Source organism: Pagrus major, chromosome 16, assembly GCF_040436345.1.
Source record: "Pagrus major chromosome 16, Pma_NU_1.0".
Taxonomy (NCBI): Eukaryota; Metazoa; Chordata; class Actinopteri; order Spariformes; family Sparidae; genus Pagrus; species Pagrus major.
The window spans coordinates 14,552,781-14,570,402 of NC_133230.1; the positions used below are offsets into that span (position 1 = coordinate 14,552,781).

The 17,622-nt window shown below is 38.6% G+C and overlaps 1 protein-coding gene across 1 annotated transcript; it reads right to left on the minus strand.

The window, feature by feature from the left end:
• Positions 1-103: 103 nt before the first annotated feature.
• slc44a4 (solute carrier family 44 member 4) lies at positions 104-17,149 on the minus strand. Its single transcript, XM_073483435.1, has 22 exons — positions 16,983-17,149; positions 11,181-11,229; positions 10,959-11,032; positions 8,346-8,424; positions 8,135-8,234; positions 7,916-8,041; positions 7,696-7,756; positions 7,007-7,127; positions 6,283-6,366; positions 5,936-6,048; positions 5,384-5,506; positions 4,501-4,600; positions 4,233-4,325; positions 3,993-4,095; positions 3,504-3,763; positions 2,983-3,077; positions 2,320-2,423; positions 2,087-2,160; positions 1,864-1,934; positions 1,238-1,332; positions 1,065-1,149; positions 104-972 (listed from the first exon to the last, which is right to left on the minus strand). The coding sequence occupies exons 1-22, from the start codon at positions 17,023-17,025 to the stop codon at positions 854-856; spliced, it is 2,172 nt and encodes a 723-aa protein (XP_073339536.1). The 5' UTR covers positions 17,026-17,149; the 3' UTR covers positions 104-853.
• Positions 17,150-17,622: the final 473 nt, after the last annotated feature.

The window sequence follows — 17,622 nt, forward strand, 5'->3', positions numbered from 1 at the left end:
ATCAATCAGTCCAACGTCAGAACATTCATTATTGGGATTCATTATTAAGTAGACTGCCAAACGCTGGGTCCTGTACAGTCATATATACAACTTTATTGCAATATTTTCATTATAATTAATATCATAAAAATGTTTGTACATATAAAACAATCCTTTTTGTTTATACAAATAATATCTAAAAATATATGACGTTAAGGAACATTTTTTTGCCATGGTCGTTGTATATTCTTTGTTCCATTTGAAGAAATCACATAAGAAAAATAAAACATTCTCAGCAAAAATAGAAAAAACCTAAATCTTTACCTGCATTTACATTCATTTAACAGGACGAAGTGACGGATGTTGATCAGCCTAAATCTTCCAAGTGAAATGTGCAGCGTTAATGTTGAGATGAACAGAAACAAAATGTTATATATTAAAATAATTATTGTGGGACTGAGTCATTAAGAGCCAAATCAAAACAATATGTAAGAACTGTAAGAACTGCATACCTAAAACAAATGGGGGGCAGAGTAACCACGGTCTGGTGATAATCTTAGTTAATTTCTGTTTTAAACAAAAAGTCCTTCATATTGCACCTTAAGAAATGAAGAAATATGTAAGATGCAACTTAAAAAATCACATTACTTGCCCCACATGCCCAGTTTTTTCATGTGTACAGTCATTAATACTCCATATTCACATACACCGTAAAATAAAATGAAAAGTGCAAAATCAGCAAATTTGTTTAAGTAAACGTACTCGGAAGAAGGTGGAGTGTTGAAAAGGTAAAAAATAAAGAAGAAGAAGAAAAAAAGATATCCTGAAACAATGTGTTTGTTTGGTTTCATGAACTCAGGAGGTAAAATGATCTTCACTTCTTCTTCCGATCTGTTTTTGGTGCTTTGTTGGATTTGTTGAGGATCTTCATGAGGTTTTTGGACATGAAGTACGGCTTCTGTAGAGATCCATCGTGACGCTCCAGGTCCTCCACTGCAAGGGTGAGAGACAAATTGAGTAAAGTGATCAAATGGGGACGTGTAGCTGATCAGTCCACAGTGAACACTCAGTAAACATCAACTCACAGAAGCAGAGGAAGAGTGTATCAACACACATGTTGTACACACTGAAGAACCCATGAGCTATGAGGTAGCTACCGAAGATCACCGTCTGCAAAGGCAAAACGAACATAACGTTTATGATAAACTTCAATTAGTCTGATTAATCTGAATGACTTCCAAGACAGTTTGTTACTCACAATAATTGGCATCCAGTAGTAGTTGAGGGATTCAGAGCGGAAGGTGTTGCCTGGTAGCAATATCCGACCAGAGAAGAAGAAGAAGGACAACACGCCTGGAGGAAGATTCAGATTTCAGTGCATTAATGATACATTTCTTTAAATCTTTATTTATTAAATCTCATTCTATTGTATGACAAGTATTTATGTATTTGTTGATCAAAATTCATACTGTTGCACATACAACAGTTAAAACATGATGAATTGGGGGATACAACTCCTACAGAAGCCCTAAACGGTCATGAGTAAAACATATTATTTCTTCCGTTTTCCTTTGTTTCCTCAAGATCGCACGTAAATTATCCTGTTTTCTTGAAAAAACATTTGTTATTCCATGATAATAACATAAATAACTCATAATAACTGAACATAGTGGAGCATTTAGCAGCTAAAGACCCAGATAATTCCCCCAGGAGTTTGTTTAGAGCAGACCAGAGCTATAAGAGAGTGAATATTGGACCAATCACCAGATGGCCATGGTGCTGTGTATCTCTTCTTCTACCAATTAAACACACTGAAGACATTCACAGTAAATGTGCAGTTAACCAGTCCTGAACATATTCCTAATGCACTGATGTCCTTCTTACCTACTCCTCCGACCACCAGCAGCTTTCCGAAGAACAACAGCAGGTCTGTCACCTTATCGAGCACCACGACTCTGAGGGAGAGAGACAGTCAGAGAAACATGACACTATTCACTGAGTCTCTCTAACACATGCAAATATATTCATGAGGACAAGGACAAGGCAAAAAACATGTCATCAGTAAGCAGTGAGAACACAGGTAAGGAAAAATCACTTCAACACAAACCTCACTATGTTTCTCATGAGCAGCAAGAAAGCATTTTTGGCTGAGACGCAGAAGTTTTTTCCATAAATGGCAATCTGTCAAGAAAATCAATGACAAACCAGGTGACATTATATAAACTGTGTCATGATGACTTATATGATGATTTATAGCAAATCACATTTCCCTTGTGATGATTGTCTATGATTTAAGATGAACTACTGCCAAACAACTGCACAATAATATGTTGTGCTCACCATGATGTAAGCGTTCCTGTTGAGGAACTTGATAAACTTCTCCAGACACCAGAAGCAGCACTTCAAGCAACACAGCAGGAAACGAGCACATGGATTCTGAGCCGCTGAGGACGAGAAGCCAAAAACACGTACAGTATAAGTAGCCTATAAGCTATTTGATGCAAATAAACTTCTAACACCGTTTCTTTTCTGAAGACATGTTTCCATGAGTATGCAGCCTGTACATCTATAGAAACTTCAAAAATAAAACAGAACTGGAGGTAAAATAAGAGTCACTCTTTTAGCTGAGCAGCTACAGTGAGGATTTTGGCTGAAGAAAAGATGTAAATAACATCTTTTCAAATCAATCTGGGATCTCAGGGCCTCTGGAGACTTGGATTTCGCCAGATGAGCTGTATGGAGCCATTTCTTGTTCATCTTGTATATTTTTCTACTTCAGATGTTTAGGAGAATACTGCCAGAAGTGTTTTATCGACCTCAAAATTTCATCTGACTTTCCATCGGCATGAGGGTGAGTAGATACTGACTGTATTTTTGGTTTTCTTATGATGATTTTATGGTGAGCTTCTCCTTTAAGGCTTCAGCCGTCCTATTTACACTTACAGCAAATAAATAAACATGATCAAAAACAATCCTTGTGAAATGAAGATGTGTCAGCCTTACCTCTTGTTTTGTGGTCAATGTACTCCAGAATCATCCTCACCAGCTGCACCAGGGTCAGGATCAAAGCACCAAAAGCCAGGGAGCCCACATGGTACCTGAAACAATCATGACTCGCTGCTTATTTGTTTATCTAAAACTATTTAACAGGAAGTGAATCCCAAAGCTTTAATTATCTGGAGAAACGACCTTAGAGGCCACAGTTTATATGATTTAGCAGCTGAGGTCTGCTTCCTCAAACTGTTATGTGTAGGTCTACTGCGCCCTCTAGAAGCCAGAGATGGAACTGCAGTCAGCTAGTGTGTGATTTTCTCTTTTCTGGAGAGATGACACAGTTTATCTAAACTACTCTTAACTTGTAGCTACAAAAGTGGGATATATACAGTAATCATGTAACTAGAAGTATCCATATAATGGCATCTGTAGTGAGTGTAGGCCTTCAGTATTTTGGACACTTTTAACAGGGATAGACACATTTATCATTGCAGATATTTGACTGATGTGACAGCAGCTCATTAACCTACCTGATTGAGCGAATGAAGCTAGCAGTCAGCGGGAACATGGGAATGTCGCCTGGTTTGTTGAAGGCCCAGTAGTAGGAGGCGAAAGCCCCCGCCAGCGTACACTGGCCCAAGGCGATGACGAAGTTGACACACCAGAGAAAAGCCACAGCGTTGTAGATCTGCAGGTTGAAGATGTTCCGCTGGAAGAGACCTTCGTCGTTGTATTTGATGAAGATGCAGCTGGCTGAGGGGCAGTCGGGGTAAGCTGACGAGGTGAAGTTCTGAAAGGAGGACGAATGATTGAAAGTGTAAAGGGACCGTGAGAGAGAGGGTGTGAAGAGTGTCTCGGACTTTTTATCCCACGTATGATTTCAACCATTGTCTTTGTTGATCGGATTCATTATTTTACCGTTCCTAGATTACTTTTCAGTTTTCAGGAGATACATTTTATATCACAGCCACATCCCTTCTGTTGGCTAATGTGCTAAAATATGAGAGGACAAGTTTTACCTGAGGGTCACAGTTCACAGAGCCGTTGATACTCTTACACTCGCTCGAAGTGGAGTTGAGAGCCACCACTCTGTAGATCGGGTTTCCTGAAGTGGCCAAATATCTGTATACATCTGTTTAAGAGAGGAACCGATACTCTGGACTGTACAAGTGATTGTAAACTGCGTCACCTCAGAAACTTTTAACGGTCTCATCTACAGTCTGCATGCAAACATACACACACGTCAAATGAAAGGATACAAAGCAGTGGCACCCCAGTACGCAACACACACCAACAGGAGAACAAAGGTGACCAGAGGGTACAGCAGAGCGGACATCATGTGACTGATTGCCCTGTGGGAATAAGAACACACACATCGTGAGGTTACGTCAAATCATTACTGTAAGTTCCTAATATAACAAAGGGATCTAATAAACCTTTAAATAAAGTCTGTTGAACATTAGAACATCTTTTATAATTAAGAACATTGAGGTTAGTTAGAAGTAATAATCTGACATCGTGACTCACTTGCTGGACTCCTGGATGAGGGCGATGGCTATGAGGATTCTGGTCCGCAGGAAGATGATAGTCAGGAGAATGATCGCCTCGGCCACAGCTATGATTATCACTGAGGGGGAAGGAGAGGTGAAGTATGAAAAGATGCATCCCTTCACACACACACAAACCTAGATCACAACACACATGCACTCTTCCCATAAACAAACACACACGACTCCATACTCAACTCTTAGTCTTTAGGCCTTACTGTGGAAATCAGCATTGTTATTCTATCTTATTTATCTTTCTATCTTTTATTGGTTTACACATACACAAAAATTTTACAAATTAATATACAAATGGGCAACGAAAGATGATCGAGAGGTGCAAAAAGCCCTCAGAGGGGCTTGATCTGGGAACTCTCCAATGCAAAGACTGCATAAGTCTATTATAACAAGAGAAAGAGAAAGATATAATTACTAAAAGGATAAGAAAAAGAGATAAATATTGATTATGAGCTACATAAACGGCTGCAGTGAGCCCTAACCCTTAAATCTGGGTCATCTTTTATCAGACTCATTTTACAACATCATGAATAAACTGGTGTTGTAAACATCACGTGTGACTCGTGTGTACCAGCAGGGCTTTTATTGCATTAATATTTGGAAGTATTTATTTCTATTTTATACCCCTCATTTCCTCTGTACTGGTATTCACTGAGTAAAAGGTGCTTCATTGAAACATTGCCAAGTCTGACTTAATCTGACCTAATTAGGTTCCTGATATGCACACAACTGTCCCTGCAAAATGCTAATAAGCCGACAGGCGAAAAGATAAATAACTTATCTCCACACTGAGAAGAAGAGGGTGAGGGAGGTTCAAAGAAGATGAAAAGCATTTTAATCAGACTCACAGAAGGCCAGCCAGGTCTCTTGGACTTGCAGGTAAACCTTGAGGTTGGTGGTGAAACCAATGTCAGATATGGTGGCAGAGTTTTGCCTGTGGTTATCGTACTCCCAGTAGCAGTGCCAAATCCCTGCAAGAGAAACAACAACTCAGAGGCTACTAGGAACATATAATCTTATCATAACAAATAAACTGCCCTTGTAGACTTTGATTGTGTTCAGAACCGATACATAAAAATATAACTTTGAAACTGCACCAGCAACACTTTCTCGTTGAATCTGCTTAATTCTGTACCAGTTTCCACAGCACAGGTACAGAATTGATTTGTGGTGTTGTGAAATTTGGCTGCAGGACAGCACTGCGTTCATGACCTAACCTCTAATAAGGAAAGTTATTTATCTGCTGTATATAATTGCACCTCCAGACATTCTGTTCCACATGTGCAACTGAATTTATAGGCAGATAAGAAAGAAAATAAATATATAATATATAATATAAACATATTATTCAAAACATTCTACACTGTTTGCTTTAAAAACTACACCAGGTGAGTGTTTACCATATGCTCCAGCGCCTAGGACTCCGAAGATCAGCACCCACACCATGACTGGAGCCGTGAATCTCAGCAGCAACAGGAACAGCATACTGACCACCATGGCTATTAGCAGGCCACTGAGAGAGGAGAGAAGAGGGGAATTAAACAGATGTGAAGAAAACAGAAAAGGAGAGTGAACGACACTGTGAATTAAAATTTTCAACAACTATTTAAATTCTGAAAAGTGGGATGTGTAGTAACAAAGATGTACATTAACATGTTGGGACAGAAAGGAGTATTGTCTATATGCCAACAGGTGGCAGTATGTGTGTGAGTGTGTGTGTGTGATGCAGTTCGGTGAATCAACTCACAGGAGGATCCACGGCCATGACGACGCAAAATCCTCAAAGATTCGGACTCCGATCTCTCTGGCATTAAAGCCATTCACAACATCACTGATGAGGACAAAAGCAGGGACAGGCCGTGTTAGTTCTCCTTTCAAACAGTTAAGTGAGAAGCGAAACGGCCGAGTTAAACAAATACAGTGAACACACAGACAAAAGCTAATATGTTTATACAACAAACAAACAGAGATAACAGCTTCAATATGTTTATGTAAAGCCGTCTGGAACCTACTAAAAGGATGATGAGGTTGTAAGGAAAAGGGGAGTCAGTTACCTCTTTCAACTGATGATAGAGCAAACACAAACTACTACTGCTGAGACACAAACAAAGCGAGACAGCCTAAAATGATAAAGATGACCCCGGACAGACCAGGCAGATCTACAGTTTGTAAGAAAACTACACATTAATGCTCAAACACTACAAGTCTGAAGAAAGCCTTTCACACGATATCTAATGCTGCTGTGTATAACGGGTACACACAACAAGAGTGGCTACAAGCAGCTGCTACACTAAGCGTCAATACACAAACTCACAAAGACACCGACCTTGTGCTGGTGATGAGGAGGAGACAGAAACATGGTTGTTAAACTGTGTGTGTGTCTTACATGTGCAGTTATCTGTGATTTAAGAGCAGAGCTGATTTGTTTATAATCAACACACGATGAGGGGTAGAAATCCACTGTTTCTTACCCAGTGCCATTCTTGATGGCGTTGGCTGTGTCGTTGATCGAGGAGGGTAGGCCCGGGACATTGTCAAAGTATGACGGGAGCCTCTCCAGAGATGTGATATCGGGCAGACATCTCCCCAGAACTAGAAGAACAGAAAATAAATCAAATCAGCTTGAAATGGATTGAATTATAATACATTACACAATCTCTCATTTATTTTGCGTCACAACCCATCATCAAAGGTTTTTACACATCATCACATTATTATGATGTAATGAGCTTTGTTTGTAGTTAGCACCTATATTACGTCTGACAAATTGTTACAGACCTGGGATTTGTATTTACGACGGTGGTGTTACACTCAGAAACTGTGGGGGGCGCCAAATCACACAAAATGTCAATTTCTACATAATGTTACTTTAAATGTACATGAAAATACAAATTAGCAAATATCAAACATGAATCCAGCTGCCTTACAGGGTAAACTCCACACATGCTATGTTTAATTTGTTGTAATTTGAGTTTGTTGTATAGGTTTATTGTTCATTTCATGTTATTGTTATTCTTGTTTTGTGTTTTAACATTTTTTTCTTGTTTGTTTTTGTGCATGTTTGAAATAAATTTTTAAAAATATACATAATACTACAGTGCCAATGTATCATCAGACCGAACTGAAAAATGAATACAATAAGGTAAATAGTTGCTCTTACCAGAGGTTGTGGGAACGCGGAAGAAAGGACACAGCTCCTGGTCTATAATTTCTTGAACTTTCTGAAAAAACAAAACAATAAGTTACATGCTGATGGACCTAAGTGTCAGGTTTGTTTTGCTGAATTAAACGGTATCAAAAATGATTTTCTTTACCAAAATCAGACAAAACAAACATTTGGGAATGTAAAGGCAGACACATGCTAACAAAATGGGACTTACCAGCGGAGTAGTCTTCAGGTCTATGGAAGGCACACAGAGGCTCTGATTGAAAACCTCTGCTGGCCTTTTGAAATATGCGTCTAATAACACAGCGCTGAAATCATCGGGACAGCTTTCCACGCACACCTACAGGTAGTGAAAAAAAAATATTTCTGTGACACTCAGAGTAGCGAATGTGGTCCAGTATCATTAGAAACACAATCAAGCGGTCTTCTCTACCTGTGTGGTTGGACACTGAAAGCCATTGAGAGCCGTTGCCATGACATTAACAGATGTGGCACATTTGAGGAAGTCAAAGTAAAACAAGTTGGGTCGGTCTCTGTGAGAGGGAAGACAGAAAGGAAGAGTTACTATGATTTTGTATCAGTCAAAATGCATATTTATAACATCTAGTACATTATATGAAAAGGCAAGAAAAACATTAAATTACTTATTTGGTCCAGTGCCACAGAACCATCCAGTTGAGTTTCTTGGATAAAGAACATGTCTGGGATCTCCATAGAGCCAAGCTGATGGGAAAAAAACAAACACATTGAAGCAAAGATAAGAAGCCAATGACGTAAACGATACCAGCAAGTTAGTCACGCTTCATCACTAAACGACTGATTACAGATTGACGCAGGAGATATGGGCCTTGATTCTGATGTTACATGTAATTCTGTAACCGGTTCAGATTCTGTGATGTGATTAGGACATTTCAGCCTCGTTACCACTATGAATGTTTGTTTTTACCATATGTAATAAACATTTTAACCAAAAAGTGTAACAGTCTAATATTCAGATTAGTTCACCAATTACCAACTATGTTAACACCTATAAAATAAAGTATGTTATGAACTATGATAGAAATATTTACAGTGGCAAAATACAGAGTTGGAAGAAGTATTCAGATCCTTTACTTCACCACACTGTGAAAATACTCCATTAAAAGGGAAAGTCCTGCATTCAAAGCCTTATTTAAGTAAAAGTATACATGTGTTATCAGCAAAAGTAGCAAAAGATAGTGTTTGCATCATATTCTATAAGATCATCATATGTTGTTTGTAGCGTGGCTGTCTTGTGAGAACCATGTTCATCCAGTCAAAATCACTTCATCTGAAGATTCATGACGGGAAAAATTGTACTAAGTAACTAACTGAAGCTGCCTCTGAGATGCAGCGGAGTGGAAGTATAAAGCTGCACAAAATGGAAACACTCAAGTAAAGTAGAAGTACTTTGAATTTGTACTAAAGTACAGTTCATAGTTTCATTCCACCACTGGCAATGTAGCTGAAATGTCCCATTCAGGTGACAGCTTGTGGTGTATTAATAGATTATTTCAGCCCGACCACAGGAGGGCACAGTCTATCTGACATGAACATCTCTCGTTCCTGTGGAGTTTGATTTGAATGCACTTATTGTTAGCGTGATGTAATGTATTGTAAAACGTAATGTGATGTATCACTAATGGGTCATACCAACAGGCGAGAGATGTTAAATCCCTGAACTATTTTGACAGTTTCTTACATGCGGTGTATTTAGAAGTTTTATTATTTTGTTAATGGGGAATAAATTCAGCCCTTTATGTAAAAACACAGGCCAGTAGATTTCTTTCCACGACAACAAAAACCACCTCAGCGAACCAAACTGAGCTGCCTACAATGAAGTAAATCGGGACACACACACACACAAGGTGACTCCATTATCAGGACTCTCTGTTGACTATAGATAAGAGAGCTGACCTGAGTGTTGGAATGAGTTTGATGACACGGCAATAAAGAGCCTCTGACTGGAAACTGTTTTCTTTTTTTGCAGTTTAACACAATAACAAAAAGATATAGTACAAAATGAGTGATTATAGCATACATTGAGGGGAATATTTTTTGACAAATAAAATTGAGCGATGACATATGACTATAGCAGAATCTGGGAGTAATACGTCAACCTACAAGCTTGGTTTATATGGGTTATAAGAGTAGTGGGGCTCCTTTACGAAGAGGAAGGTGCGTCGTGTTTAAGTTGTTGAGCGAGAGAAAGAAGCAGTGAAGTTGTCTAGTGGCATTAAATGTACAGTTCAGGTTACATTTTGGCCGTTAATAAACAAACAAACAAATAAACTGTCCCTGCTAATATTCATGCTATCGCTAATCCACATACGATTATTAACCGCACTCCTGCTCGCTGTTTGAGAAAGAAAGTTAACCGTTGGACAGGAAGAAACAGTGACTGGGGAGGGAGGCTTTAACTCTGAGAAGCACCCAATGGAGGTCAAAGTGTGAAGTCAAAGAAAGTCACAAACGATCATTGTTTGTGGTTTTGATGTTAACTCTTGACAGTTATGACAGCATCGTCACTTTGTCAATGAGAAGGTTGACACCACTCTTGTACCTGTCCGTTAAATATGAAGCTTCATCCAGCAGATGATAAGCTTAGCTTAGCAATAAAGACTGAAAATAAAAAATCCACTGGCACCTCTTAAGCTTAAGCTTAGGATGTCATATTTAATTTGTTTAAGCCTCAAAATAACAAGTTCTTTTTCTTCTTGTCTTGGCGTCACCATGAAGTTGCCAGGCAATCAACAGACAAACCAGGAAGTAACTGCTCTCTGCCAAGAAATAGTGCATCCCAACCACCTCTAACACCACAAATGGTCGCTTTCACACTTTTTTTTCACCATTTTTTCTACGTATTCAACAGACAGGATAAAATGTGACTGACCTTTAGAGGTGCAGGTAGCTGTTTTATTTTACAAGGCTAGCCGTTTCCCCCTGTTCCCAGTTTTTGTGCTGAGCTAAGCTAAGCTAAGCTAGCTGTAGCTTCAGGTTTAATGAACAGTTGTGAAAATGGTATCAATCTTCTCATGTAACTCTCAGCAAGAAAGCAAATATGCATATTCCCTGTTTCTTTTGAGAAAGGCAGCAGAGATAAAGAGAATGGAGTAAGTGTTTAGTTGAACAAACAGCATGGACAAGAAGGGCCCAGAGAGGAGAGGGTGGAAAACAATGACTGATTATGATTATCAGTGAGAATCAAGAGGCCTGTGTTGGTGTTAAGTTACTCTTACCTAAAATCCCAACTACTGCGTAGCCAACGATGACCGCCATAAACAGGATACAGCAGATTATATCAGTGCACCCTCTGGAGAAGAAGGGAGAGACAGCAGCTGTTTAGAGTGAGCACACTGAGCTTTGCATTTAAATTTGCCTTGAGGGTGACAAATGTGATTCCAACAGTCAACAACGCAGCAAACAAAATCTCAGAGTTAGTCAGTGGGAAATAGATTCACCTTTTCTTTATGGGTCCATCGAATCCTGGATCAAACTGAGCAGATTCTCCTGGGAACAGAAAACAGTAAGACAACAAGTCAGTTTGTTTAGTTTCATCAAGGCTTTTCATACAAGGCACATTAAGCTCGGCCAAACAATTATGATGTCACCTTTGCAAACAATACGACTCTTTCAAAAGGCTCTTTGGTACGATTGAAAGGAACCGAGTTGTATTTGGTGAGAGTCGTTCCTTTATTTTTTTCAAAAGTATTTTTGTTATTCTTCTTTTCAACATAAACAAACATGCAACTATAACACACATGTCATGCTATGTCATCACAGCATCCATGTATTTACGTACACACACATAGGAGGAAACGCTAAATCCCATTACAGTTAACAGTGATGCAACAAATAAACATCTAAGGAGAAAGAATGGAAAATAAATATAACAATTTCAGAGTCAAATAAATTACTTTCACACCTTATAACCCCAAAATATCTGCCTTTTACCAGCATATCTAAAGACGGGTGTCAAAGTCTTTAAAAAGCAGCCATTTCACATACAAATATGTTAGATACTCCATTGCTATTATCTCAAATATCACTTTCTTTGCAGCAAAAGTAAGTATACTAAATGTCTTCCCACAATTTTACCCCAATACTCTTCAATATGGGGGCAATCTGTAAACAATGCAATATCCTAAACTGTTCTATTCTTCTCATGTTGTTTCATCTACTGAAAGATTAAAATCATTGTTTTTGAATTGATCTTTTGAAGAGCTCTAAGATCCTGCTGCCTACAAAGAGCCACAATTTCCATCACCACCTTTACTGACCCGTACACCGTCATCATGTGACATTAATCAGCAACTTCCTTGTCTGGTTTCAGACGGATTATCAAGGACACATTAGCTTATCACTCACTTTTGTAATTACACTTAAGAGGAACCTGTAATTCCACTTCAAGGAAATGGACTGCTGATTAGATCTGTGCGGACTGTATGTGTGAAAATATGGGTTGGAGTTGTGCACTCGCTTTGGCCTTTATTCATTATGAGTAAAAGTTTTTAGAGTTAGGAAGTTTTTTATTTCAAGATTTGTGTCCCTATAAGAGCAGGACTCTTTTCTTAGAGTTAATGAATTACACGTGAATTTGCAAGTGAATGAGGAAATAACATTCAGAGACAAGACAAGGATTCTTATTGTTATGGGTTCATTGCTCACAGGTTGTATACCACTAAAACACAGGTGACTGTTTAGCAGGAAATAAATATATTGCTGTTTCCTGGAACAGAGAGAGATTGGCAGTAAGAACTAACAAAGAAATCCAGTGGGTGTCGTTTAGGTCATACAACAAGCTGCTAACTAAACACTCGCAAGTTCGTGTTAGTTACTTCATGTGCAATCACAGAGAAAAAGGTCAGAGACGAGGCACAGCATTGACACGAGCAGCTCAGAGTTATTTGGTATACAAATTATTACGTAATACAATTTAAATTCAAAGTGAGGCTTTCGGAGGAGGGAGTGTCACAGGTGTTTAATCATTTTAACGGTTAAAATTAACAATCAACAAAAACTTGTTTGAGGAAATCCAAACTGAAAACATTCCTATCATAAGTCAGCCTCCTCAGCATTACCCTGTCGGGCAGGAAAAACACACCGGTCTGCTCCGAGTATTTGATCATAAGTGGAAGGTAACAGGTTCAAAGTATCAGGTACTACAGAGCTGAATCTTTGTGCTCTAACACTTGTTTTCTTCAAAACGAAAGTTATGATGAAGAGCCTGAACAGCCTGATGGTTCTTCAGTACAACGTGATGGAAAGTGTGCAGGTGTGCCGTTGGTTATTTGTGCAAATACTAACATGCTGTGGTCATTTGATTTGTCCACAGGAATGGACATTTAGCCAGGCAGCTCACCATTATCACTTCTCATAGCAGTGGGAGGGAAATTATCTCTACTGACTGTAATTTGAATGGGAGTGATGGAAACTGTGTCAACACTGTGAGCACGTCAGGACGGCCGAGTAGGATGCAAATCTCCAAACAGGATGCAGTAAATTAGTGGATATTTATTCTGCCGTAAGACTGGATCAGTCCAAGATTCAGTGTAGTAAACAAAACCTAAAACATTCACAGAGACCAAGAAATTATTAAAGGAGCTCTATGTAACAATTTGCAGCAATTTACATGGATTAATCCTTTTTTTATTGGCCACATGTGAGCAGATTGTAATGTGACGTACAAAATTTGGCTTTCCCCTTCCTTCTCGGTTGCCTGCACAAGCCTGTGGACATTTGTTTGAGTTATTTCACGCTGCTGGACTGTGGATTTCTTTGAGAAGGACTCCGTTTCTAATAAATTTCCTCCAACAAGGAGGTTATGTTTATGCCCGTTGGTTGGATTGTCAGCAGCAAAAACTGCTGAACAGATTTCCACAAAACCTGGATGGAGGATGGGTCTCGGCCCAGAATAGAAACCACTAACTTTTGGTGCTGATTAAGGTGCACCAGGAATTTTCTTCTCACTTTCTTTAACATTGTGAGACAGGGTGCTTTTCGACATCCGCATTAATATCTCAAAGAAAAATGCAGGGATGTTGTTGAAAAAAAACAAACAGGTGTATTTAGATGGATGGTTTCTATGAGTGAGTACAATTTGATGTGGATCCTAGATCTGGTGATCTTCAATCATAGTTAAGCAGTTATGGGTGGTTTTAAATCTAGAGTGCTACAGGGCAAAAGGGTTTGTTATTGGATTAGGCTCGATTGAATTAAAGGGGACTGTCGGGCCTTGGCGGAGGTTTGCGCTCTACTGGGTGTTTCAATTTTAGAAGTTGACAACTAGTCGATGAACAGATACCAGACGCAGCAATACAGATAAAATCTCTTAGATGACAATCATGTGTCCTCTAAACAAACTCTTATCATGCAGTAATATCTGATATGGATCACATGTAAATAACAAGTGTGTGAATGTCAATGGACCGCCACACAAAGGAACATGGATATACTTGTGCTCATTATTCTGGAATACACAAAAAGACTCGAGCAAGGAGTTCAAATTTTCTCAACAAAGAACCTGTTCATCGGCCTCTTGTGATGCTGCGAGTGTCAGATTTCAGCTCTGCTAGGACACTGCTTTGTGTTTAGAGTGAACGGCAACGTAGAAAAAGGCTCACTGTGACTGTGTGACACACATAAAAAGGACTGTTCCAGTTTTATACGCTTGTAAAAAGCTTTAAACCTTGAACCATGACGGGCTGGCTGCAGGACGACGGGTGTGTCAAGGTTAATAACTCGACCTTGGCTGAAGAGGAGTGACGCAAAAAGGGTCTCGTTGGGTGAAACAATGGATCTAAACATTAATTAGCAATTTGGGGCAACAAATAAAAAGATATTCATGAATGAAAAAGGTTGACTTAAAGGATGCCATGATGAATAAAGGCTGTGTGGTTTATTGTACAAACCTCACCCATCGCTGTATTTTACAGCTAAAAGAGGTTAATTGGTAACCTGCAGCAAACACAGGACGATCCCAGGGGAGAAGAAAGAAAGGGAAAGAGTCATCTTTACAAAGTCCTGTGAAATATGAGGGGACGGGACCTGATTGATTGGAAACCTTTACGTGACTCCTGAACACCTTTATGGTTAAACATATCAATATAGTCACGGCAGCAGCAGAAAGGATTTCTTATCGCTCTAAATATCCAAACTCAGAGAACGTGGAGAGGAAGGTTCCTTTGCTGTGTACATTACCTACATTAACTAGCTTGTCATTAAAAAGTTGACCTACGTTTTTTCCCTGTTGCCTCGAGCAGCTTTGAAAAAACTTTCTGGTCAATGATTTGCAGCAACAACCCCTTGCATGTCACTTATTTCCCAACACTGAGTGTCTACACTTTCTAAACAGGAAAAAAGATGTTGCGTTTGAAATGTGCATCTTCTCCAAACAAGAAGAAACCCAAACATTGTGCAAAAAAACATTGGGAACAACGGCAGTCTGAATACAAAAGCCTTGTCATGCCACGGAAGAGGTTTTCTACTTCCTCATGAAGGTAATGCAACAACAGAGAACTAGTAGGAAGCATATTTCCAGTTAGAGGACGAACGCTATCTGAGAACAGACGTTTAGTTGTTTATCTAATGCCACTGTTAGCAAACCGTCAGCTCCGACACTCACGGTCGCCTTTTTTGTCATCATCGTATTCTCCGATGTTATTTGAGGAGACATGAAATCCGATTGATATTTACCTCCAGGGAGGGTTTGTTTACTGTAGCCTTGTGACACCTCCCAGACTGTCAATACACTTGTGACTCTATCAATACATCAAATACCACTGAGAGTAAACAGGGATGCAGGAGACAGATCTGCTGAAAGCACAGAAGGAAAATCAAACAGTCACAGGCAGCTCTGAAACGTTTCAGCAACGACAACAGGATGCAAATGAACCTGCAACTATTGTGATAATCAAATAAATATTTAAGTAGTTTTCAAGTAAAAATAAGTGAAGATTCCTTTCTGGTTTAATAAGATTGTAAATTAAATAACTTTGGCTTTTTGACTGTTGGTTTAGAGAAAGTAATTAGCAAAGTCCGGCCGATTTCAGAGATTATAATGCAGAAAAAGATGTCCGGGTTCATTTAGGGATTAATTATAAAATACCCAGTGATGTTTACTGTTTCAGTTCGGCCGATATAGTAGTATCAGAAATGTTTACTCCCTAAAACCAGCGTTAGCATCGGCCCAAAAATGTATTGGTCTGGCTCCGGTAATAAGAAGATAAATCAATTCAAGTTGGAGCAATTAAATGATTAACTGATGACAGAAAATTTATCAGCAACTATTTAAATGATTAATTAGTCAAATATGTCATTTTTCAAGGCAAAAATAAGAAAAATCATCTGATTCCAGCTACACGATTGTCTATATATTCAGCTTTTCTTTATACATATATATATATGATGAAAATAATGATTAGCTGCAGTCCTGAAGGAGAACATTTTACTATTAACAGCCCTAAGCAACAAACCAACCTTTATCATCTTCTGTCGCCATCATTGTCTTTTGAGATGTTTATTATTATTTTAAATCTGCAAATTTACAAGTAATTAAAGTACATTAATACATCAAATACATCAAAATTGTACTCAAGTGCCTTAATTGAATAAATTTAGACCTACTTAGTTAGTTTCCACTGCTGATGAAAAGCCAGAAAACTACTTTTTTTAAAGTTTCTTTTAATAGTCTGGTGACTCAGATTTATCTTTATATCTCATTTTTATATTGTGAGGTTTATTTGTAGTCAACACAAAGCTCCCTGTTTATTTAGGTCTTCCTGTGTAGGTCAAATGTCTGGGATGTTTTGCCTCAGCTGTCATTAAATGATGACATAAATTGATTAGTTGTTAATAAAACCATAAACCCTTTTTATTTATGGGAGCATACAAACACATCAGCCTACATTTGGCATCAGAGAAAGATCTCAGCTTTTCTCTCTAGAAATAGTTTACCCATAAACTACAGTAGCTGTAGGGAAACAAAACTGACGTAAACACCACTAAATTAAATAAAGTTACCGAAGATTAACTTTGACATTTAATCAATTAACTTCAACCTATCGATTTCTAAAGAATAAATGTGCTATTATTCGTCGTGATTTGGTAATACAGACTCTTCTTGCGATCTAAAATGTGAGAATAACTCAGTGAGATGTGTTTTAATATTTAGATTAGCTTAAAGTAGCTGCTAGCTAACGTTAGCTTGGAAACGTTTGTATTTGGACGGTGAGCCTCAGAGGTAACGGGCGACGTCCACTCACCGTACTCAGAGTCCGGGTTATTATCCTCCTGTTTTTTACCCATTTCCCGCCTCAGCCTCCACTTCTCCTTCTTTAACTTCTCAAACGCAACTTCCTTCACCCGAGCTGACCTCTAAAACCGAGCAAACAAACAAACAAACAAGCTTAAAAAACCGCGTTCAAAGACGAGCTCCTCCGTGTCTGAGCGCACTCACTCGGTCACTAAGTTAGGAAATCTTTTTTTTTTCTTCCTGACACTCGTTACTAGGCAGTGACGTCACGAGCGCACCTGCTGAGGGATGCGCACCTCCATCGAAGATTGTTTATTGGACAGAGGCATCACTCCTCAACTGATTCTATGAACTTTTTTTTTTTTTTGTACTCATCCTGTAGTTTTACCACACAAAAAGATACAATCTATTATTATTGTCTGTTTTTACATCATGTGAATTATGTGCGAATGAAAGGAAAAAGACCGATGGTGAAATGTAATAAAGTACATTTACTCAAGTAATATATATACGTAAAACATTTTTAGGTGCTTTTACTGAATTATTTTTGAATTTATTTTATGTTTCCTCTTATATCTACTTCACTACATTTTAGAGGCAAATATAGTGTTTTTTACACCATTACACTTGTTTAATAACTTTAATTACTA

What these genes read in the sequence shown, in the direction of transcription:
- slc44a4 (XM_073483435.1), bottom strand. Translation starts at nt 17,025, where the DNA reads ATGGGTAAAAAACAGGAGGATAATAACCCGGACTCTGAGTACG. An exon ending in TCATGGCCGTGGATCCTCCT is followed by an intron (nt 6,049 to 6,282) that starts GTGAGTTGATTC and finishes CTCCTCTCTCAG; the next exon opens with TGGCCTGCTAATAGCCATGG. An exon ending in CTCATGAGAAACATAGTGAG is followed by an intron (nt 1,935 to 2,086) that starts GTTTGTGTTGAA and finishes TCTCTCCCTCAG; the next exon opens with AGTCGTGGTGCTCGATAAGG.